Source organism: Adiantum capillus-veneris, chromosome 18, assembly GCF_014529385.1.
Source record: "Adiantum capillus-veneris isolate H3 chromosome 18, ASM1452938v2, whole genome shotgun sequence".
Classification (NCBI taxonomy): Eukaryota; Viridiplantae; Streptophyta; class Polypodiopsida; order Polypodiales; family Pteridaceae; genus Adiantum; species Adiantum capillus-veneris.
Window position 1 is genome coordinate 20,167,230 of NC_140948.1, and position 25,558 is coordinate 20,192,787.

A 25,558-nucleotide genomic window follows, 5' to 3' on the forward strand; every position below is an offset into this window, starting at 1 on the left:
TGTGCTCATAGCATACCCCAAACGGGAAACAACTTAATGTAAGAGTCGTAAATTGAAGCCTTGCTTCCTTCAAAAACAGGTGCAGTAAAAGGCCATGCATGTCTCCTTGAGATTGCAATTTTGCCATGCTTCATTCCAATCTTTAAACAAACCCACATTTTGGTACTTACAGTAATTTTCACAAGAATGGATAGTAATTTTCACAAGCCATTCTTGTGATGTGCATGCCTAAAGTGTATGCACGTTGTATGCACGTCTATTGCATATCGAGCTATCAAACAGATGCTGCATAACCAAAAAATCAATTGCGTACCTTATTAAGTACACCTACTTACGAAGCTTGCCGCCGTAAGAATCGAATGAGTTGCCAACAAGAAGAAAACCGAGAAAAGATTTTCCCAATACTGATGTTTGGTTCCATAGACAATGCCGACGATGGATTCAACTTCAGTATTTCGGATTGTCTGCTTCTGAGAATTGAATTAATGATCGGGCTTGCCAATCACCATTTCCTTATAAGGCACCGGCCATGTCTGAGTTGTATGTACGACAAGACAACCTTGCCTCGGTAGAGTGCCAAAAATCCCTTGCATGGGTTATCTCTATTGGAGCCTTGCTCCTTAGTCCAAATCACGATAATGCCCAGCTATAAATTGGACGTATTGCATTGATCATGGCCATACCCATCTCGTAGGTAATCTCGTAGTGTACCATGGTCAAGATTAACATGTTACCTAATGAATTGTTCTTGCAATGCAATAGTATACATAGAACTATGAAAACCAAAAGAATATGGAAGCTCAAACCTTATAATCTAGTCTGGTCTTTGTCGCGGTTGGAAAAGATCGAATTTGTGAGAAAAATCGCTCTCTGCGATGCCGTCATGCAGCCATCTTCCTTGAAAGGTTGTCCATGCCGAAGCGTGTCACTTTTTTTTTTTTTTTTGGATGCCGATTTAGGCAACCCCTGCAACTCTCTTTCATGCATGCTGGCTGCACGTCTCCCCTTGCGTGCTTCGATTCCGTATCGGAGGTTGGGGTCGAAGTGCAGTGAATTTCCCGTGGACACTTGTCCCAAGTTTTTTATAAAATATGTGCCCTAAGGCCAAAGGCCTGTGGGCGCCTGCGTGTGAAAAAAAAAAGGAAAAAAATATATATATATACCTAAACTTGCTGCAGCGATGGCGGCCAATTGCACAGCGTCGCAAGTAGACCGGGGGAGAGCTACGAGCGTCGGGGGCTGATGAGACAGAAGCGAAGGGTGTTCATCTCTCTCCTGCGAGCCCAACGACACTGCTCAGAAGCAATTCCATGCAGGTCTGCCACTGGGCCTCCTTGTGTGCAGGCAGCTAGCTGCTCCCATGGCCCTGCATGCCGACGGGTCCCGTCCTCACCTGCTAAGGGCTCCTGCCCACAACCTGGATCGGCTTCTTGAGCCCGCCAAGGAAGCTCTCATGAAAAAGAGAGATAGAGAGACAGAACATGCAAGAGAGGGAGACCAATAGAAGACTAAGATGTAGGATCCTCCTCCCTACTGCGCTTTATATAGGCCTAGCTCCTAGCTCTTGCCCTAAGCGGATTCCCAGTCCACACTGGTCTAGTCCAGGCCCTTGGCCTAGGTCCCTGACCCCCTAGGTTGGGCCTTGCCCCGTAGGACCCTTGTTCTAACACAAACTGTCGTCAATCTAGTCTCTACTGCTCTTCTCAATGAAACCGTCGGTCTACTGAAGACTATTCCAAGATAGGTGTATGCATCTGTATGATCCATTGTCTCTTGGCCATATATATAAAAGTGGGTGTGGGACGTCCTGACCCAATGTGGTGAGGTGTTAAACACCATAACCTTGGTTTTCCCCAGGTTAACAGACAATCCACTATCGTGGGCAAATGTAGACAAAGCATCTAAATGACGTTGCATCCCCTCTGGGCAGTCGAAAATCAACACAATATCATCAGCATAACAATAGTGGGATCCATGTCCCTACCAATTGTGCTCCTCTATCACCATCCCTCTCAATGTAGTCAACAGCCTCATCCACACACATGCCAAATAGTGTAGGAGATAGCAGGAAACTCTATTTCACCTCAATAGTGGAGTAAACCAAATCAGAAATCCTCTCTAGAGTGCGTACATGTCCCACTACTGACTTGTATAGAGCCATGATCCCCCAGAGCAACTCTTTGGGTACCCTATCTCCTAGGATCTGCGCATCAATCTAGCTATGGGCATTGTATTGAAGGCTTTGCGAAAGTCCACAAAGCAACAAGAGAGCCATCTCACATGTGATCTCCATCTCCCCTCCTCAATAATGGTTCTGAGTGTCAGAATATGATCAAGAGTAGAGAAACCTCTCCTAAAAACCTGCCCGTCCTACTGCCCGTACACCCTCTGTCTTTGTCCATCTATTACTGCTAAAGGATGGATGCGTACAAACGTACCAATGTGTTTCCAATCATGATAATGCGGTAGTTCCCAGGCTCCATAGGGTCCCTTGATAGGTACGGTCGTGGACAAACTCTAAGTATCGAGTAGACCCTCAGAGACAGAGAGAGAGAGAGAGGGAGCTTGGACTAAACACAAGGATATTTTTATTCCCAAATATTATCACAGATTGCGGAGCCATTAGATCTCCCCAATCTCAAAAAAAAAAAGTCTTTCAAAACATAGTAAGTGCGCAAGTGAAGGGTGAGTTTAGGAAATGAAAACACATATGAAGGTGGCAAGTCAAAAGACCTTTTGTATCCATATAAAGAGGTGTGCAACTTCACATTGTATATTTGTGTTTCTCTTCTCTTTTATTTTCCCTTCAGCATTTTCTTCTCTTTAAAGTCTCTCTCTCTCTCTCTCTCTCTCTCTCTCTCTCTCTCTCTCTCTCTCTCTCTCTCTCTCAAAGTTGTATCCGTCCTTCTCATGTCCAGCTGATACTATTGCAAATCTATGTGCTTTGTCATTGACCTTGCTGCGTGCTATAGACTAGCGCATCATTGTTGTTATTGAGGGAGTCTTTGAATTAAGAATATCCTTTGAATTTTTATTAAGAATACCTTTTATTTTTTTTTTAAGCCATTTAAGGAACCTCGAATAAAAATTAACAAAATGAGAAAAAGGTGTGTTATAATCATGCAATATTCACAAATTCGAGATTTGCCCCATGCCATCTTTGATGGAACACCTAAGGTATAAAGGTAATGTAGGGTATTGATCGTTGCCCAAGTGCATGCATGGTAGAGACTCTACAAAATCATAGCATCATTGTTGGTCCTCAATGGGTGTATGTGGGCGAGGCTCCCTAATTAGCCGATGCCAGGCTACAGTTGCCTCTCCACTCATGAGTAGGTGCAACAATTCTAGCTCCTAAGCCTCCTTGATTGCTCATTTTCTACTGCAACTGAAAGACCTCTTGTCAATATGGGCCTGCCACTTTGTGATCTCTCCTGATGCCTACTATGCATGCTTGCATCTAGGAATCTCTTTCTACATCCAATGTCATACCATGTATTTTTGTTCATGGTTCTATAGGGTGCAACGCCTCCACCTTTTGGGAGGTTACAAAAGTAGTATATGAGCAAGTAATTGACCACGTGGCTAAGGGGCCAAAATTGAAAACAAACCTCGCTTCTTACATGTTTGTGATGATTTTTGAGCTTCTAGAGTTTTTGAGCATGATTTTCATTATATTTTTGTGATATATGCAATAGGAAACTAAGAGGATGGATTACTATTACCTAGGCCTTTCTAGCATTGTTTACCTAGGCAACTACTAGTGAGTGACCCGTTTGAAGCACTATCAGTTCGATCAAGATATTAGTACTGCTACTGTCTATAAGCTATAACCACACATATGCAATTTTTTTAGGAGATCATTATACCCAATACAAACAAAAAAGAATCTTTCTCAATGAGAGTACTAGGTGATCCATGCAAGACCGTAGCCAAAGCGCTAGGTCTGAATGTATCCACGTCTTTGGATACACACAACTCACAACTGACATAGACATGGAAAGCGTGGCTATGCAACTTATACCATGGGTATCAAACAATTTATTGCCACCTTGGTAGATCCGATCACCCTTGCAATTATCCATCCACTATCGGGCCAAGTCTGCTAGACACTCCCATGTGAAATTCCTCCACAATATTGTTGGCACTAAGCTACCGTGAATCAAAATATGACTATCCACCTCCAAAAGTTTAAGACAATTAAATCATTTGTGATTTATCTAGATAGAGTTCTAACCTCTTTGATGGGCACATCTCTTTGGACTAAACATCAAACCCCAAACCTTTAAGCGTGCATCATGCTCGATGCATCGATGAAGCCTCTTCATGCTCAAACCAAGAGAGCATGGTTGACTCAAATTAGACACTCTTAGAGCAAGTCCTCCATGAGATGGGCTTCAAAAAAATAAGAGCACATGATTGTTGTGAGTGTGTGTTTGTTGTTGGAGGTGGATGGGTGCAACTTGCAACATTGTACAATGAACAGCTACATTAGTTGATCACCATTAAAGGGGTCTGCCTTCAAAAAATCACCTATAGCACATGCGTGCAAGAGATATTTTAAAATCTCTCTATACACACACTTTACCATGAATTAAATGACCATTTTTCTTTCATGAACTTTTTTTTTTTTTAAATAAAAAAAATTCTCTTTGAACTCACATGCTACACTAACACATTTTGAGGTGGACCCGCAGAATCATACACCTAAAAAGTAGATGAAAAGCAAGCAAGAAATACTTGTTCAAGTAGACTCTAGTGCATAGAGAAGTGCAACATTTAATTTAGAATGAGGTTTAGACTTAGCATAGTTGAAGGAACAAGTTTTGGTACCTTGCACTTTAGAATCTCATTCTCTTGTAGTAGTAGTTGCTCCTAGGTAAAAGAATCATTAAAAAATGTTAGGAAAAACGTTAGGCATATACATATATATATATATATATATATATATATATATATATATATATATATATATATATATATATATATATATCTCTTCGCTTAAACAAACAAAAGATTGAATAAGAAAACCTTGAGATGTGAGGCTTGAAGTTCTTCCATTAAGAGATGCACCTAATTCAAATTAAAATGTGGTAACCAATTAAAATTTTATTCAAATTTTTGAAATGGAGGACATGTTGATTTGTCTTATACATGTACCAGCTTACCTTTCTAGCCTTCACCCGATTCAGTCCACCATGTAGTTGAGTCTCGAGCTTTTGTAGCTCCTTAACATCAAGTCCCCATAGGTTTTCTCCCATAAGGTGCCTGCAAATTTTTATTGAAGAAGCTTGGGTGTGGCTCAACCATCAGGGAGTGCTTCTCGTGTAAAATAAACCATCACAATGTGCTTGTCTACAATATGTGAAGATAGAAAGTACATGCACAACAATGAGTACATCTTCGATGTTGTCAACCGCAGAAGAAATTTCCTAATAAGAGCTAGCAAAAAAAAAAAATCACAATAATGTTTCCTATTTTTAAAGCAAGTTATCCTTGATGCATTGATCTTATTATGAGGCTTTTTTCGCATTTTCTCAAAACAATATTGTTTCACATAGTTCATACCTTCTTGAGAGTATCATGATAAGCCAGGGGAAGCTATTGGGATAGTGGCTTGGATACATTGAAATTGCCTGTATAGAGATAAGTTCGATTCCGAGCTTCTAAGGAAGAATAAATGTAGCATTAAGATATGTTTAAAAGTTATGGATAACTTTCATAAGAACACCCTTGAATGCTCATCATTTAAGTAGAAAAACAGTCAAAAGCAAAGCCAACTTGAATTTGGTGAGAAATAATGATAACACTAGTCCATAAATGGTGACAAATCAAGGTCCAATGAAGTTACAACCAATATTTTTCAGCTGATTTTGGGAGATTTTACACTGCAAACATGGATATGTAAACACTGACTCAAATATCTCATTTGTGCTCAATAAAAACTATAGCTGTTTTACAACAAACATACATAGATTTGTACCTGTGTTTATCTTCCAAATAAGCTAGGGTCTCTTTGTATTGGTTTGCTTCATGTCTCCAATACTGTGTATAAAACAATGATAAAAGATCATGTATCAACAAGATAAATCCAAGCCCAAATTATTGACTACTCAAGAGTGTACCCACAAAAAAATGTATTTTTATATAATTGAAAGGTATTCTTCCCATCAAAGGTTACGATTCCCGAACATCAAAGGTATTGTGTACATGTCAACTTTGTGAAAAATCTAAAAATTTCTGAAATTCAAGTGGCTTCCTTTAGTGGCATGATACGGAAGTTTCTGGATGATGTAGGGGGAGAAAAGTCAAGCATTTTTTTAGTGCTACAATGCAAGGCATGCTTGCACTGAAGCCCCGCAAACACCCACTTGGAGGGAGCTCTAAGTGCCCGTTATGGCTACTTTTGGTTGCAAAAGGGAGGCTCTCAATCCAATCATCTTGCATTTTCCCACTACATTGCCCTCTCAATTAAAAGCCCAAATGGAGTTTGGTTTTATAGTAACGAGCTCACGCGACCCGCCTATGGAAAGTCTCGTTTGCTCTTACCAACAGGTCAATCCTATATAGTTTCTCAGAGTAGGTTCAGACTGCCCGATGCACAACACTGTTGAAAGCCTTGCAGAGAGCTCGCACGTTCACATTACACAATGTGTTGGGGTAAAGACGCTACACCCTTTGCCCGGGCCGGACGTCTGGTCCGGCCGACCATCCATGTGTACACACTTCCTTATTCTTTCTATACATAAGAATTAGGAGAACCTCACTCACTTGAATCACTTCCAAAGGTTGCTCCACCCACACCGTCTCGTGCTCCTCCCCTTCTCTACACGCACGCATCTGGACACACGCACTCACAAGTGGTATCAAAGCTTTGGCGACGCGGGTGCGACGCCTTCTCGGTAACACGGAAGCGACGAAGCTCGGTTATGACATCTTGAGCTCGACGGCGTCATATCTCAGCTCAGGCATGTATACTCGGTTTGTATAGACCTTGTGTAGCAAGCCATTGCTGAATTCTGCAGAGAAAGAGCAGGAACAAGAAGTGTTGTAACTTGTTTTTTTGCTCTTTTTGGCTCTCAAAAGAGTGTTTCAGTGGCTTGTAGTCGACACACACTCTCCATTTCCCATTCTTCTTAGAGGTTATAACCATTGGCGAGACCCACTCTGACTCTTTCAGAGGATATATGATGCCTGCCTCCAACAACTTATTAATCTCCTGCCAAAGGGCCTCCTTTTGGATTTTCCCTAATCTTCTCAGCTTCTGTACTTTAGGCTTATGCCCCTCCTAATAATCTTGTGCTCTACCCCCTTTGCAACTCGCAAATGCTTGTACTCCGTTACAAATAGATTTGGATAGGACTCACACAGTTGAACATAACCTTCCTTTTCACCGTTGGTTAACTCTTTCTTTTTTCCGAGAAAAAGATCCTTCTATTAGTTAATGAAATTGCCCATAGGGCTACAACCACCTCTTCAAGAGGGCTACAACAACCATGATGGGGAGACTCTCCCAATGAAAAACCAGCACATGTACAATGGGGCTAAATCAAGAAATGGGAGGAGGGAAAGGCACACAGGTGCTCGGTAGTGCCATCGGAGTACACCTTGGGCCGTGGTGTAGAAAGGCCCAAGACGCCATAGTCAAAGGAAAGCCTCTCTGCGCTCCCGCATGCGGTCGGAGCTGCCCTGTAGTCTCTTGAGTTGTCCTCTGAGAGTGTGGATCAGCTCTAGCCAAAGATCGCGAACAGTCTCTGCTGGTGGCACAAGGCGAGCCTCAAAGATGCGGAAGCAGCGGGCCCGCCAGATGAACCAGAGTGTGAGGCCACTGATGAGCTCCCAACACTCCTCTCTCTCACTGCACCACTCCTGTGGAGTAAGCTCTGTGAGGCTGGAGTGTAGATCGCCCCTCCTGTATCACTATCATCCTGCTGGTGGAAGATAGCTCAAACTGAAGTGCCGGGCCCGTGAGAGTGGACCAAGCCGCTGCTCCCCAAGTGTACTGTCGAGCCGTGGAAAGAGCAGGCGTCAGCCGAAGAACTCGAAGCCACACCTGTTGTGCCAAAGGACAGTCCGAAAGACACTGACACTGACTCTCCACAAGATGGTCACAAGCTGCACCTGCGGCGGCCGAGAGACCACTATGCACTAGCTAGCTCCCAACTGCTGTAGCTCTGTGTGCGTCTAGCCACCACTGAAACAAGGTGACTCGCCTTGGCTGTCTGGAGTCCCACAACCTCTCCGAGAAGGCTGCCAAGAACTCAAGTGTGAGACCCTCCTCCTGCCAATGAGGTGCTGCAACAGGGCCGGCCTCTCTCTGTGTTGCTAGTATGTGACGTCCCAGTCGAACATTGTACTCAAAGAACGGAACACCAGGGTGGTCTACGGAAGAGAAAGGGTCCCTCCAAAGCCACTCTCGAGTATCCCACTGTACTCGTGCCAATGGACAGCACTCCCAAGCCCACATTCTCCAATGTCCAGTCTCAAGAGCTGTTGTGGTAGGATCGATGACTCAAGTCCTCCCACAGATGCCCACCACTCGGATCCTCTGAAAACAGCACTCTACTGCAACTCGCTGTAAGCGTCCCTCACCCTGTAGCTCAAAGAAAAGGGATGGAACAATCTCTGAGCAGGCCCGGGCTGAGATGAGAACCTCTAGTCATGTGAAGGCTTCCATCCACCTGGGTGCTACTGGCTCGAGAGGTGTGAGCCACTCAGCTGGAACTGCCTCTGAGATGTCCTCGCACATGCTCTGCACCCCTCTCATGCCTTGTAGATGGAAACCCTACACTTCCTCAGACAAGCCTGAAAACTAAAACCAGTCACCTAAAGAGCGCGTTGGACCCGCTGCCATGGGACCCCAGCAAACATGAGACCGACTACCAACCAAGTGGCCTCTCTGAGTACGAACCATGGGGTTCCAAACAAGGGGCTGTCGTAGGCGCTCCTCTGTGCAAGTAGGCTGTCGCGCTTCTCCAGGCCTCGCTGCAAGTGCTCCCAAGATCGAAGCAAACTCACAGTGAAGCGGTCCTCCAGTCTCCTGCTCAAACCAACTCTACGCATCTCTGTGAAGATCCATCTATTCGAAGATCGCCAGGGGCCTCCAGCCTGAGGCACCCTAGCAGGAAACCATTGTAGCAAGAACTCCTTCTAGGGATCCTCACCTCGAAGAAGTCCTCTGACTATGAACTTCCCAAGAAGGGCTCTGCTCTACTATGCTGGGTCAATGATCCCAAGCCCTCCCTGTGAACAAGGAAGAGTGATGACCTGCCAAGCCACCTTGGCTCGGGCTATCTGAGTGTCAGTAACAACTTCCTTCTGATAGACAGGAGGAGGGGAGCAATCTGCTGCTCAGAAGACAAGTCCAAACCAACCTGACAGCCCAAGTACCGAACTGCAATCCCTGGGGGAATCCACCTAAAACCCTCTCCTGGCATCCAATCGGGCACAGGAGCACTACCAACTGAGAAAGCCATTGTCTGTCTCAAATTGATTAGTGCGCCCGATGCACAACAGCAGGTGTCCAGAGCCTGCTCACACCTGTGAAGGTTGGCCTCCTCACCATCTAAGTACAAGGTTGAGTCTTCGGTAAACTTAGCGTCCAGTAGCTCATCTACCCGAATAGGGAGTGCTAAGCCCCGTAGACCAACCTGCTGCGACACCAAAATCCTGCTCATCGCCTCCGCATAAAATAGAAAGAGGAAGGGGCCAAGAGGACAACCCTGTCTGACCGAACGTGTGAGCATGAAGCGATCACCTCTACGTCCTGCCAAAAGTACCTGACTGTGAGCCTGTCTGTACAAAGCTGACACCCCTCTGATCCAAGCATCTGAGAAGCCAATCCTGGGTAGAGTGCCCTCTAAAAAGTCCCAGTCAACTCTGTCGTATGCCTTCTCAAAATCAAGAAGAAGAATCACCAGGTCCTCACCACGGAGCCCCGCTAGGACAGAATCCTCCCAAAAAGTGAAGATGTTGTCAAGGATACTGCGTTCCTTGACAAAACCTGTCTGAGTCCCATGTATAAGGCTCTCTAGAAGTGGCTGGATCCTCAAACTCAGAGCCTTGGCAAGAATTTTGTAGGCTGAGTTGAGGATGGTGATGGGGCAGCACTGTCGAATCCCATCCAAGGAGCCACCCTCCTTGGGAATGAGGTAGATCAAGCCCTCACTCATGCTGTCAGGCATCACTCCTGTGTGCAGGATGTACTGAAAAGCACTACAGAGATCTGGGCCAAGCAAGTCCCAGTACTCCAAGAAAAAACTGAGTCAACCCATCCTCACCTGGACAGCTACCACGGGGGAGGGCCCTAAGAGCCGCGTGTAGCTCCTCAAGCTGAAGTGGCAACTCAAGCCTCTGACGCATCTCCTCAGTCACAAGGTAAGGCATCTGTGCCCGCACCTGCTCCTTGCATGCATCCTCACGCTCTGACTGAGGCTCTGTAGACAGTAACTCACGGCAAAAGTCAATAGCAACTACACGCATATCCTCGGGCTCAGAAGCAACTGACCCGTCGGGCCTCCTCAACTGACTGACCTTGACATGCGAATGCCGAGGTCCCACTGCCTCGAAGAAAGCACCAGTCACTCGGTCGCCCACCTGTGTCCACTGAGATGCCTGTCGATGGAAAGCAAACTCATGTCGCTGCTCCTTTGTGCTAACAAGCGCTTGGCAAGCCTGCTGTAGATGCTCCTCCAACCAAGGTCTGTCTGGATATTTCTCCTGCATCGTCTGCAGTGAAGCAATGCCCCGTCTGAGACGCTGCTTCTCCTCTCTCACTGTAGCCCGGCGAGCCAAAGACTCCTAGAGAAATAAAGAACTAATATGAGCTAGTCCTGAGGCCACTCTGTCATGAGGAGAATCCTGCCTGTCCAAGCTCTGTCCAGAGAGCCTCTACTCGCTCTCTGAGTGCAGAGTCCAGCAAGACCCTCTCTGAGATGCGAACCATCGTGCTCCCTCTCCTCTTCCTATCTGCCACTGTGAGGATCACTGGTGCATGGTCCGAGAAGGAAGTCCCTGCTAGAATTCCAACTGTCTGTCCCAAGTCACTGAAATGGTCACTAATGTAGAAGCGATCTATCGGCGATAGATTTACTCCTCTCACTCTGCGGTCCGAACGAGAGAAGGAAAGGATGTCTGGGGGCCTCACAAAACTAGAGTGCTGCCAAACATCCGAGACCCTCAGAGTCATACAAAACCTCTCCCAAGCTGCCAGCTCAACTCCATGCACAGTAGCATGGCTACCACCAATCTTGTCAGAACGGTCCTCCAACATGTTGAAGTCCCCCCCCTATGCACCAGTGTTCTGCCTGCGGCAGAGACTCAATTGTCTGTGACCAAAACTCTGCTCGAGCACTTGCCACTTTGGGCGCATAGATGTTCAAGAAGCCCACAAGGCAACCCTGAACCTGCATAGTTATCCATTGAGCCCTGCCTGGCACAATAATCCCTCTGCCCACAATGTCCTGCTGCAAAGAATCCGCAATAGTCATACATACCCCACCCTGGATGCCTCCAGGTCCAAAAGCAGCTGACCAAAAAGTATCATATCGTCCACGCAAGAGCTCACCACAACGTCTAATGCGGCTCTCACACAGATGGTGCTCCTGAAGCATAAGGAGATCAATCTCTCCTCCCACAAGGAAGCGCTCAAGCTCCTGACGCAATCCTGACGCAGTCAGCCCCGCTGACGCTGAAACTGGGGCCCACCAAGTCCCTGCACATTCCATGAAACGATCCTCATGGGGAGCGAGAGAGAACAGATGCTGCCGCAGCAGGCAGACGTGCTATCTTCGAGGCTGGCTTGGATGGGGAGTAATCCGCATCCGAGCGTACTCTAGATAGGCGTGACTGCAACGAGTGTCTGGCCCAACCCCAAGTAGATCGAGCCGTCTGTAAAGCAACCTTCTCTGTCTAGGAGTCCTCATGAATGTGTACGTAGCATAGCAAGCAGTGAGTATCCGCAAAGAAGTAGACCACAGTGTGTCTGCATTCGGCTGTATCTAGAGGGGTCACCGCAAACTTGGCCAGTGGCCACAAAGTCTGAAGCATATCTGTAACTCCTAGTTCTCCAATGTGGTGAGAGAACTCTAGGATCTGTGTGTGTAACCACCCCAACACGGAGTCGAGAGTCCACTCAGTCTGGTCCCTTCCGCAAAGGGGAAACGAGAAGCCAACCGATGAGTCCAAGGCCTCTATCTCCCTAGCTGCAAGAAACAGAACATGGACCCTGAAGCAAGCTGCCTCATGGTGTGTTGATGGGTCGCAGAAAACGAGTGAAGTCGTAGTCGAAGAAGTCCGATCCGCGCCGCAAGTCGATGCTTGTCAAACCACGAGGGATAGCTGCAAAAGGAGACGTCTGTACCTGTAGAGGGTGTCACAAGAAAGGCTGTCCCTCTCTCACCAAGCGACTCGTAGTAAAGGTGCTGCCAAGAGATCTCCTAGCAGGCGGTGATGGCCTTGTCTTTTCTGTCGGCTGTGGAACTGGAGCGGGAGGAGGGGGAGTAGGAGCAGGGGTAAGAGGTGGAGACGAGGGGCGGGGGGGAGCGGCAGAGGAAGAGAGGCGGGAGGGGGGAGGAGGCGGGGCGGAGGATGATGAGGAGAGGGGGAACTCTGGGGGGGGGGGGGGGGGGGAGGGGCTGGAGCAGGAACCTCATCCTGCTCAAGAGGACCGAAACGGTTCCCCTTGGGAACCCACTGCTGCTGGGCAGGCGCGTGAGGACCACTCTAAGTGCCAAGCTGTATCTGTGGCCCCTACCGTCGTCGACCACGGACCTGCTGCCATCCCTGCTCCATTGGAGCCCTAGGCTCGGAGGGAGGCTCTACATGTGTGCGCTGTGTCTCGGCTTGTGGCTACTGGCCAGCCCTCGCAGGCTGGGACTGAGTCTGAGGTGTAGGTCGAGGCCTCCTCCGTGGACAGGCCTTCGCAAGATGGCCCATCTGTTGACAAATGAAGCACTGGTTCGGGAGACCCGAACACTCCATGCTCTGTCTGAACCAACACCCACTCACCCGAGGCAAAAGAATGACCTTCGGAAACGTGAGTGTCCCTAACCGGAACGCGAATTGAGGGAATGCCGGCCGCCTTGGCAGCTACTGAGGCTGTCGTGCGAGGTGTCTCTAGGAAAGTCCCAATCGCTGAGACTATCCTAGACAAATGTGGTAAGTACTTCCTCCGCAAACCAGGAAAGCAGACGGAGATGGGGATGTCTGCCTCCTCTACCAAAACATTCGAAGCAGGGTCAAAACCATGTCTCCACTGTGGAAAGTGGGCTCGAGCTGCTCGGATGGTCAACGGACTCATGGTGATGACCTTGGACGCCATCTCAGAGGTCTCAAACTCGATCTGATAGTAGCCTCATTCGAGTATTTGTACGTCTAAGATCTTGCCCACCTCTGTAAGTAGGCGGCCTAGAGAAGGTCACGCAGCTCTCCTCTGTTGGGTCGGGTACTGAGAATCTTGCAGATGACAGAAGTCGCCTGCAAGCGCTCTACCTCTGCGGCTAGGCTCATTTGCTCTGTCAGTGAAAGAGCAAGTCGAATGGTGGGCTCAATGGGGTCGGGCGAGGGCGCTTTGGACGAGTCAATTCTCTCCACTGCGTTGTAGTATTGAAGGTCCTTTGGTTAACTCTTCACTCAACATGCTTGAAACCTCCTCTATGCTTAAACCATGAGCTTGAGGTTGCATACCTTCTTCTTTAGGTGGGGAGTCATCTATGGTGACTTCGAATAAGTCTGCATCTATCTTCAGCATGTCGTCCTCGCTCTCCTCTTCCTCTGTGCTAGTATAGCCTTCATCATAGCCCATCTCTGTCTCGTACTCGTAGCTCGTCGTATCGCCCTCATCTTTAACTGCCATAGGACGAGAACTGCTCTCCTTGGTCTTCAAATCAAGCACAGTCTGCCTTCCTCTCTCTTTGTTAGGCAAGGTGAACACTTAACTCTCCCAATCTTGCTTAGCTCCTATCGCCAAAAGCCATGGCCTACCCAAAATGATTGGATAAGCATTATCCCCTGCCTTCATCACAAAAAAATCTATCAGGCACTCTATGCCCATCACCTTGACCTTCACATCCTGAGCCACACCCTGATACCTGGCTTTGGTATGGTTAGACATCCTCATACGCACATTCGACTTGACTACTACCTTGACTCTTGTTTCTTTCATGGCTGCTTCCGTCATGACGCAAACCTGCGCTCCACCCTCTATGTAGACTTGGATTTGCATCCTCTTCTGTATAATCGCATCCACAAGCGGAAGAACATCAGTGGGGTTACCTACTCTCAAAGCCATGTTTTGTACTGCTTGTACATTCCCCTTAGCTCTTGGGAGCCTGGTGCTGACATTCATGGACCAACTGCCTTCTTAACTTTGCATTTACAGCTAACAGCTGACCAAAAGTAATGTTTGCTGGTCGCTGGATACCAAGCGCGCACTCGCTGCTGCTAGCACCTCCACCCCTGCGCCATCCCCCCCCCCCACTACCCTCGCACTGCCCGCCTGCCTCTCCTCTCGCGCGCGACAACCCAGCCCGCCCCCTGCTGCGCGCAACCCTGCCCACCTTATCCGCTGCCACTTCCCGCCCGCTGCCCTCACCCACTGCCCCCCCACCCCCCCTTGCCCTTCTCTTTGCTCTCAGCCCCTTACAGCTATCACTCATGGTCTGAAGAGCATCGACATCCGGTGCTAATGGGACTTCTTCGACTACGACTTTACTCGTTTTCTCGGCGACCCCTCAACAGACCATGAGACAGCCAGCTTCAGGGTCCATGTTTTGTTCCTTGCAGCTAGGGGGACAGAGGCCTTGGACTCAACGGTTGGCTTCTCCTTTCCCCTTTGCAGCAGGGACCAGACAGAGTGGACTCTCGACTCAGTGTTGGGATGGTTGCACACATAGGTTCTACAGTTCTCTCACCACATGGGAGAACAAGGAGTTACATACATGCTTCAGACTTTGTGGCCATTGGCCAAGTTTGCGGTGACACCTCCAGATACGGTAGGATGTAGACACATTGTGGTTTACTTCTTTGCCGATACACAGTGCTTGCCATGCTATGTACACATTCATGAGGACTCCTGGACAGAGCAGGTTGCTTTACGTACGGCTCGCTCTGCCTGGGCTTGGGCTAGGCACTCGTTGCAGTCACGCCTATTTAGAGGACGCTTGGATTCGGATTACTCCCCATCCAAGCCAGCCTCGAAGATAGCCTGTTTGGCTGCTGCGACAACATCTGTTCTCTCTCGCTCCCCATGAGGATCGTCCCATAGAACGTGCAGGGACTTGGTGGGCCCCAGTTTCAGCATTAGCGGGGGCAATTCGGTCAGCAGCTTCAGCGCTATCGTGTTGGAGGAGAGATTAATCTCCTTATGCTTCCAGAGCACCATTCGTGTGAGAGCCGCATTAGACGTTGTGGTAAGCTCTTGCGTGGACGATATGATACTTTTTGGTCAACTGCTTTTGGACCTGGAGGCATTCAGGGTGGGGTATGTATGACTATTGCGGATACCTTGCAGCAAGCCATTGTGACAGAGTGATTATTGTGCCAAGCAAGGCTCAGTGGATTACTATGCAGGTTCAGGGTTGCCTTGTGGGCTTCCTGAACATCTATGCTTTCTTCGAGGCAGTGGGACCTCGGCATTCGCATGCCAAGCTCAGTCAGTTGAGGAGGCCCGACGGGTCAGTTGCTTCCGAGCCTGAGGATATGCTTGCAGTTTTTACCGTGAGTTACTGTCTGCAGAGCCTCAGTCAGAGCGTCAGGATGCAAGCAGGGAGAAGGTGCTGTCTGCAGAGCCTCAGTCAGAGCGTCAGGATGCAAGCAGGGAGAAGGTGTGGACACAGATGCCTTGCCTTGTGACTGAGGAGATGCGTCAGAGGCTTGAGCTGCCACTTCAGCTTGAGGAGCTGCACACGGCTCTAAGGGCCCTCCCTTGTGGTAGCTGTTCAGGTGAGGATGGGTTGACTCCCAGTTTTTTCTTGGAGTACTGGGACTTGCTTGGCCCAGATCTCTATAGTGCTTTTCAGTACATATTGCACATAGGAGTGATGCCTGACAGCATAAGTGAGGGCTGGATCTACTCATTCCCAAGGAGGGTGGCTCCTTGGATGAGATTCGACAGTGGCGCCCCATCACCATCCTAAACTAAGCCTACAAAATTCTTGCCAAGGCTCTGAGTTTGTGGATCCAGCCACTACTAAAGAGCCTTGTACATGGGACTCAGACAATTTTGTCAAGGAACGCAATATCCTTGAAAACATCTTCACTTTTTGGGAGGATTCTGTCCTAGCACGGCTTTCTCGGTTGGTAGTGCTCCTATGCCCGATTGGATGCCAGCAGAGGGTTTTAGGTGGATTCCCCCAGGGACTGCAGTTCGGTACTTGGGCTGCCAGGTTGCTTTGGACTTGTCTCCCGAGCAGCAAATTGCTCCCCTGCTCCTGTCTATCAAGAGGAAGTTATTACACTGGAGCTCAGGACGACTTTGTTTGGCTGGCAGAGTAGTAGTGGCCAAGCAGGTGGTGTTGGCGACTATGTGGTACATCTTCTTGCTGGATCTTCTTAAGTTCTTGTATCAGCCAGGTAGAGAGGCTGATCAAGAACTTCCTTTGGTGAGGACGTGACACTCAAATAGCCCGAGCCAAAGTGGCTTGGCAAGTCATCACTCTTCCTTGTTGACAGGGAGGGCCTGAGATCATTGACCCCGCAGAGCAGAGTAGAGCAGAGCCCTTCTTGGGAAGTTCATAGTCAAAGGACTTCTTCCAGGTGAGGAGCCCTGGAAGGAGTTCTTGCTACAACGGCTTCATGCTAGGGTGCCTCAGGCTGGAGGCCCATGGCGACCTTCGACCAGATGGATCTTCACAGAGATGCGTAGAGTTGGTTTGAGCAGGACACTGGAGGACCGCTTCGCTGTGAGTTTGCTTCAATCTTGGGAGCTCTTGCTGCGAGGCCTAGAGCAGCGACAGCCTACTTGCATGGAGGAGTGCCTACGGCAGCCCCTTATCTAGAACCCCATGTTTGCACTCAAAGAGGCCACTTGGTTCAATCTTGGGAGCTCTTGCTGCGAGGCCTAGAGCAGCGACAGCCTACTTGCATGGAGGAGTGCCTACGGCAGCCCCTTATCTAGAACCCCATGTTTGCACTCAAAGAGGCCACTTGGTTTGTAGTCGGCCTCGTGTTTCCTGGGGTCCCATGGCAGCGGGTCTAGCGCGCTCTTTAGCTGACTGGTTAGAGTTTTCAAGCTTGTCAGAGGAGGTGCAGGGTTTCCAGCTACAAGGAATGAGAGGGGTGCAAAGCATGTGCCAGGACATCTCAAAGGCAGTTCCAGCTAAGTGGCTCACACCTGTCGAGCTAGTAGAACCCAAGTGGATGGGAGCCTTCACACAACTGGAGATTCTCATCTCAGTCCGGGCCTGCTCAGAGACTGTTCCATCCCTCTTCTTCGAGCTACAGGGTGAGGGACGCTTACAATGAGTTGCAGTAGAGGCCCCGTGGCAGAGTGCTGTTTTCAGAGGATCCGAGTGGTGGGAATATGTGGGAGGACTTGTGTCATCGATCCTGACCCAGCAGCTCTTGAGACTGGACACTTGAGGCTGTGGGCTTGGGAGTTCTATCCACTGGCACGAGTACAGTGGGATCCTGGTGAGTGGATTTGGAGGGACCCTTTCTCTTCTGTAGACCACCCAGGTGTCCCGTTCTTTCAGTACACTGTTCGACTGGGACGTCATATACTACCAGCACACAGAGAGGCCCGCCCCGCTGCAGCACCTCATTGGCAGGAGGAGGGTCTCACAGCTAAGTTCTTGGCAGCCTTCTAGTTGAGGTTGTGGGACTCTAGACAGCCTAGGCGAGTCACCTTGTTTCAGTGGCTAGTCACACACAGAGCTACAACAGTTGGGACCTGGTTAGTGCATGTGCAGCTTGTGACCATCTTGTGGAGAGTCAGCATCACTGTCTTTGGGACTGTCCTTTGGCACATCAGGTTTGGCTTCAAGTTCTTCGGCTGATGCCTGCTCTTTCCACGGCTCGACAGTACACTTGGGGAGCAGCGGCTTGGTCCACCCTCACGGGCCCAACACTTCAGTTTGAGCCATCTTCCACCAACAGGATGATAGTGGTGCAGGAGGGGCAACCTACATTCCAGCTTGCCACCGAGCTTACTCCACAGGAGTGTTGCAGTGAGAGAGAGGAGTGTTGGGAGCTCATCAGTGGCCTGACACTCTGGTTCATCTGGCGGGCTCGTTGCTTCCGCATCTTTGAGGCTCGCCTTGTGCCACCAGCAGAGACTGTTCGCAATCCTTAGCTAGAGCTGATCCATTCTTAGAGGACAACTCGAGAGACTAAAAGGCATGTGGGAGCGCAGAGAGGCTTTCCTTCGACTATGGCGTCCTGGGCCATTCTACACCATGGTCCAAGGTGTACTCTGATGGCACTACCGACCACTTGTGTGGCTTTTCCCTGCCCCCATTTATTGATTTAGCCCCATTGTACATATGCCAGTTTTTTCATTAGGAGAGTCTTCCCATCATGGTTGTTGTAGCCCTATGGGCAGTTTCATTAACTAATAGAAGGATCTTTTTCTCGAAAAAAAAAGTAATGTTTGCTTTTTGATTTTGAACATCACTTACCAGATTGTACTCGGGATAGGTACGCCCTAGCTGGAAATCCGCTTGATTGATTTTGCAACGCCTTCTTCTTTTGCTAGGTTCGGGCTGCTCTCTACCTTCGTACACCTTCTCTTTGCCTTTGCGAGCTCTGGTTTCCCGCTGTGTGTCTGTCTCCTCTCGACTCTCGCTCTCTGATTAACCAAAACTTTGACATCTTCCTTATCCACCCCGATAATATTCACTCTTGGGACCTCACCTCCGTTTGTCGGAGCTGGCTACACAGGATTCTTTGCCGCTTGCTCTCTTGGACCATTGAATTGTTGTTGACCTCGACCTCTACTAAAAAGCGGGTAGATGCCTCCTCTTTCTCTCTGTGGTTGGGACAATCAGGTGCATAGTGCCCCTCTTCTCCGCAATTGTAACACCTACCAGATAGCGGCCTTGCCCTGTCCCTTGCTCCTGTTGGCTATTCTCTATCCATGACACTGAGCCGCAACTCCTGCATTTGCTCGGACAAATCTTGCACCGTACGTACCCAATTTTGCGGCCCAACAGCTACACCTCAGTTTCCATTATTTTCTTCGTGTACAGCCTCTCTCGGACTCTGCGGTTGAACATGGGCCATTGTCTCATAGCCTGACACACCCTGCTCTATCTTCTTATTTATCTTTCTACTCTTTGATCGGGCAATTGCTAACGCACCATTGTAATTCTCTCGGATCTCGAAATCGACTTTATCTCACCTTGGGATGCAGACATGCCATGAACTTATCCAACTTGAAGTAGTCTCCATTGGCTAATTGCATGGCTATCGCTAGCTCTACCCAACACTCTTCAAAACCCAAAAACAGATTGAATTCTTCACTTACATCTTTCTTAAGCGCCTTCAGCTTCGCATCCATCTTGACTTGGGAGCCTCCTTGCGAAAGTCATAAAGAAACCTCGCCCGCAGAGCCGGTCATGCTTGCCTCGGCTCGCCTTCCAACACTTCATACCATGATTTAGCTTTACCATGCATCACCAAAGGAAAAGTCTGCATTTTGCTATCCTCGTTCGACATACGCAACGATATCATATATTGCTCAAAATCCGACATCCACTCTTCAGGGATTTCTTCACCTGTGAAAATTGATCCATAGCTTCTAGCTGCCATGACTTCCAACACGAAAAACTGTTTCTTCTCGATTAACTGGGAGCAATCAGCGTGCTCCTCCGTGGGGGCACCAAAAGATGAAGAGGGGGAATGGGGGAACACACCCGACACAAACACAAGGGCCTCTCTATAGCTGAGGATATCCACAGCATCCCTATCCTTTCGGAAAACACCTTCAAAGAAACACTTTACACTAGCAGACCACCCCCGCCTGCTCAATTGTCACTGCTCACACACTCCACAAATCCACCACACCACATACACCTACTGCCACGGCTTGTCTCTACCCTTACACACACTCACAACCGCTCAATCTCACTCTCACACAAAACACCGTCACTCCGGGGGGGCACACACTTCCACATAGCCGGCACGGAGGGGAAACATGAAAACATGAGAAAGAGAAGGGGGGAAGGGGAAACAACAGCAAGAGGGGCAACTGTGGCTTGATTACACTTCAAAAAGAATGTACACTGGCTTGCACTGCCATCACTATGGCCATTTTTAAGAAAAAGTTACAAAAGGGCTAGCTTGTCAGAGAACTCCACTTTACAGGCTTCAAACGGCACCAAGAAAGCCCCTACTTTGATCCAATTTTGACCTTTATAGGGGGGCCTTTAATTTTGGAGTTTACACTTTAATTGGTCCATCTGGCACCTTGATTTGGCATTTTGGAAGGGGGAAACCGCTTTAGTCTATCTTCTCTCTTCCTCTCTCTTTTGCACTTTGGGGAGGGGGGGGCATTAGCGAGGTCGCTATTGCCCCTTGGCTTCTCTTTATTTTTATTTTTTTTTCACCTTCATTTTTACCCCTTTCTGGGGGCCTAGCTTTGCACTGCCTCTTTGGCCCAATTTTGGTCCTCTTTGTCCGACTCACACTTGCCTTCTTCTCTCTCCTTTTCTCTCCCCTCCTTTGTATTTTTGGTCCGGCCTTCCCTCTTTGCTCTTGCCTTGTTTTGGCTTGTTCTTGCTCCTTTGGTCTCCCCTTTTGATCCCTGCTCTTACCTACCCATTTGCCCTTGCTTTGGCTTGGCCGGCCTTAGAACGGCCTCTTGACCCTTTCATTTCTCCTCTCTCTCTCTCTCTCTCTCTCTCTCTCTCTCTCTCTCTCTCTCTCTCTCTCTCTCTCTCTCTCTCTCTCTCTCTCTCTCTCTCTGCCTGCGGGACCCTCCCCTTTTGCTAGCAATAGCTAGGTCGCTATTGGGTGGGGGGTTTTCCTTCAAAAATTTTGGGACCTTAAGGCCGCGGGAACGCCCCCCTTGGGACCGCCACGTCATCAATGGAAATCGCCGCCGCCGTCTAGCTCGCGCCACCGTCTGCAGCGCTCACAACGCCCAAAACCGCCAATGCCACCGCACGCGCCTAGCATCGTCAACCCACAACGCCCGTAAGGGCCCTCCATAGACAACAGGGTGAGGGAGCTCCCCTCTCTCTCCCCCTTTGTGTTCTAATGGGGCTCATGGCCCTCGATAAATACCCCTACCAAAAGACCCTCTTCATCGCATGTGGGACCAACAGCGCCACGTGGCGGCCTTTGGATCACGGAGTCTCCAAGCATTGAACATTTTCAAAAAATACCTTCATATACTGCTTTTCTTTGGGCACACCTTCCTCATGCTCCCTTTTACGGCTTGATGGTCGGAACCTCGGGCCATCAAGCTGTGTCAAACCTTCGCCGTGCTAGTCCCGAACCTTAAAAATCTCACCGATTTTAGATCCTTTGGAGTTCGCTATCTAAGGTCGCAAAAAAGGCAAAAAAACATCTGTCAATCTCTTCATTAGCACTAGCTCCCGACTTCATCCTGTTGTATTGTTGACCAAGAACGCGATTGACACGCTATTGATTTGTGTTAGCTCCTCATGGTACACACTATCACCGCGAACTTTAGCGAGACCAAAAAGATGCCAGATGGCGCATTCTCCAATACGATCAAGAGGGTTCAGACCCAGCCCCCGAAAAAATTTCAATTGACCTTATCTTGCTAACCAGAGCTTCAATTCGCAACCGAGAAGACCGGCAGGCTCCACAACTCGAGCACTACACATGTATCCATTGACACCTGCTTGGGCCACCTGTCCCCAGCTACCCTGTCTGTCGGGGATTTGCTACACACTCTACCTTTAAACTTCAGTATGTTGCACACCGGGGCTCCGTTCCACAAGCCGTCTGGACCGGCTTCTAGAGCACAGTGAACACTACATTTCAAGACACTGATTTGGCATTTAGGACACCTTCATCTGCTACCCAATTGAGCCCTCTTTGAGCCTCCTTGGCCTAAAAAGCCGCTTTAAACATTCTTTTCCACTACCCTTTGGCTGCCCAGGTCCTTGGCACTTGCTCTAGCCTTCTGCACTGCACTTGCCTATTGCCTCTGCCTGGCATAGACCATTTCCTAGCTACCGACTTTGGCTACACCAAAGGTGTACTCTTGGCTTTGTTGCGGACATTCTTGAGTGAGAGACGAGACGTATCTCCTTCGTAGGTGAGCTCCATCATGCTCACAAGACAGAGCATTTAGTTATGCAGGATGTGCCAGTAGACTTTGCAGAGATATAGATAGAGTTTGAGTGCTCTCGTGAGACACAACAGGTGTTGTCAGACTTTCTGCAGGCACTAATAGAGCAAGTTTGCAGACATATATGGAGTTCTTTGATATGTTCATGTTAGAGGCTGATGAGATGGTGCTAGGATGCACAGTTTTTCCTATGGGTGAGAGGGACATAGCTTCACCAGTGTCGTTGACAAATCCATACGCGATGGGTAGTCCTAATGATGCAATGATTGCAGAAAGTGCAGGGGAGGCCGGTACAGTTAGGTTTGCATAGATTTTGTCAGCCCTCATGTTCGACTTGTTAGTGTCGACGCCTGATCTAGCAGCTGCAGTGGGAGCATTTGCAATAAAGGTAGTAAGTCGTACGGTGATTGATACTAGCATCATGCTTCGTGGAGCTTTGCAGACCATACACAGTAGTGTGTGAGATTTACAGGTAGGGTCTAGTGAGCGTACGCATTCGCCTACTATGAGAGCCGATACGACTACGTGTAGATGAACAAAGTGAGCCAATGGGTATAGGTTGAGAGAGTCTCTCACCTAGTTTCTTGTACATACTAGTAGTTTAGATAGTAGGTCTCACTTATGGACACATCGCCTTTTAGTGGAAGATTATTGGGGACGTTCGATGTTTGATCGCCCGTCCATGTGTACACACTTCTTTATTCTTTCTATACATAAAAATAAGAAGCACCTCACTCACTTGAGTCTGTTCCAAAGGTTGCTCCACCCACATCGTCTCGTGCTCCTTCCCTTCCTTGCATGCACTGCACTGTGCATGCACGTAAGCATCTGTGTACACGTGCACTCACACAATGCATTTAATAATTGAAAAAACATTTCAAGAGTAGCCAATCAAGTCTGGTGTTGTGGTTACAACTCAAACTTCCTTCACACGATGGCATCTGATCAAGGCTCGTTCGTGAGTGCAGCTACAAAAGTGCCTTGAGATCGCATATCGAGGGTATGAGACCGCCCGATTTTGTGTGGATCCGAAAGCTAGAAATCCTTTTTATTGACCAATTGTTATGTTCCACCTCGACACGCTTCTACGGTGGTGATTTTTGGCGTGCAGTCTGAACACCTCCTCAAGCTTACTCATGAGCACATATAGAAACACTCACACTATATCTCTCTCATGTCTCTATTCTCGCTTTCGAATGTCTCTATGTATCTTCTATTTATGCATGGAAGTCATAGGCTTGGATTCCAATTAGCAAACATGCTTAAGTGGCTACTTTCAAGCGCCTAAAGTGAAATCATAACTTGGAAACTAGGTCCACCTTACTCATTTTTGTGACAGAATGACAATGATGTGCACTAATATAAGTGACTACTTTCAAGCTCCTCACAAGAAATAATTTGGAAATTAGGTCAACCTTGCTCTTTTGTTTTTGTTTATAGAATGAGAATTATGTGCACTTATACATTAAAATCCTAACCGTGCCAATATATGTAGTCCAGAAGGCAACAATCTAGATAGCAATCTCGTGAATGACTTCTAATGCTTTTTAAAAGGCATTACATTTAGCATATAAGTCGACCAAAGCATTGCAATGTACCACATTTTTTTGCAAGAGCAATGGACTAACCCTCTCATCATGCATTTGTTCCTCATGTCATCTTCTTGCCTTCAAGATGCTGAGAGTGTTTGGAGAGGAGCCCTTCCTTCACCTTCTCAAAAAATAGCCGAGAGTGACAACATCCTCTTGAAGGGCTCCTTTGGCATTTTGACACCCTCAATGCCATTCACAAGTTTACATGCAGAAGGACATCCCAATCCTCTTTAGGGTGCCATGATACCTTTAGGTGATCTAAAAACTCTTCCATACCTTGTACTTATGGCACCCAAGCGGCTAGTTTTTAATCAATCATACATGTCTCCATGTTTTTGAGAAATTTGCAATGAGGGGATTCTACAAAGATTCTCTCCGCACGCAACACGCGCGTGTGTGTGTGTACACGTACGTGCATCCATGTGAAGTGTGTGTGTTTGTTTCTTACGATACTAAATTTCTCCTTCTTCTCTCTCATGCCCCATTCATGGTACTCTAAATAGTTCTCAATAAAGGACTGCATTGCCAATTCAATATTGCCATCATGAAGAAGAAACTTATTATTCAGAAGCATAACATTGTTTCACATCCATGTAGTGTTGTGAATGTGCCAGCATTCAAGAGTGGGCACTGCACACTGTTATTAGCACCTCCATAGTTGTGGCATATGGGATATCCAGCCCCTCACCACATCTATGCTCCCACTTCTTACCTGAATCATATGGTCACAATCTATTGTAAGGGTCGGTGAGAAGGAACGAAAGGAAAGACAAAAGTTTCAAAGAGGAAATGATTAAAGTAATAGGGAGAATTTTGAGCATGGTGTGTGTGTGTGTGTGTGTGTGTGTGTGTGTGTGTGTGTGTGTGAGAGAGAGAGAGAGAGAGAGAGAGAGAGAGAGAGGAGCATGAAATTTTGATAGCAAGCTATCAAAGGTAACAATTACTATCACATTGCCCCCAAAATCCTTCTAGCATACCTGAATCATATGGTCACAATCTATTGTAAGGGCCGGTGAGAAGGAACGAAAGGAAAGACAAAAGTTTTAGAGAGGAAATGATTAAAGTAATAGGGAGAAATTTGAGCATGGTGTGTGTGTGTGTGTGTGTGTGTGTGTGTGTGTGTGTCTGAGAGAGAGAGAGAGAGACAGAGAGAGAGAGTGCCACCTTCATGGCCTGCTAGTAGAGGCACAATTGTTATGTCTCGCACGCTCTATCTGTTACTGTAGCCCCTAGTGTCACACCATTCCACCATGGTAGCTCCCTTGACCACCTCTTAACACCAACATGGTAGGTACTTGATCTACTACAGTATATATGGCAGCTCAATGTGTAGCTTAGAGGTAGCATAGAGCATGAGGTAATGCCACACGACCAATGATTGGAGCTATCTTGATGCACCTGCTTTTGCTGTAAGAATACCTATCTAAGGGCGTTACTCTCTCTCTCTCTCTCATGCACAAGAAGTCATGCTGTGTGCACGCATGATTAGCCATCCTACACGAGAGAGAGAGAGAGAGAGAGAGAGAGAGAGAGAGAGAGAGAGAGAGAGATTTTAGCTTCTTCGTTGATCACTCTCATGCACTTCACCCTTGAGAGCTGCACCTCTCTCTCTCTCTCTCTCTCTCTCTCTCTCTCTCTCTCTCTCTCACACACACACACACACACACACACACACACCTCTTATGACAGTGGCCACTGTAAA

At 48.0% G+C, this 25,558-nt stretch overlaps 1 protein-coding gene across 1 annotated transcript in view; it reads right to left on the reverse strand.

Annotated features, from left to right (window-relative positions):
- LOC147435314 (agamous-like MADS-box protein AGL11) overlaps positions 1 to 25,558 on the reverse strand; it is a 103,390-nt gene that overhangs the window by 5,824 nt on the left and 72,008 nt on the right. Inside the window, exons 4-7 of the mRNA XM_086488394.1 lie at positions 5,984 to 6,045; positions 5,169 to 5,268; positions 5,032 to 5,073; positions 4,834 to 4,875 (exon numbers count right to left, since the gene is read on the reverse strand). Coding sequence (XP_086344520.1) covers positions 4,834 to 4,875; positions 5,032 to 5,073; positions 5,169 to 5,268; positions 5,984 to 6,045 — 246 coding nt within the window. The remainder of the gene's footprint in view (positions 1 to 4,833; positions 4,876 to 5,031; positions 5,074 to 5,168; positions 5,269 to 5,983; positions 6,046 to 25,558) is intronic.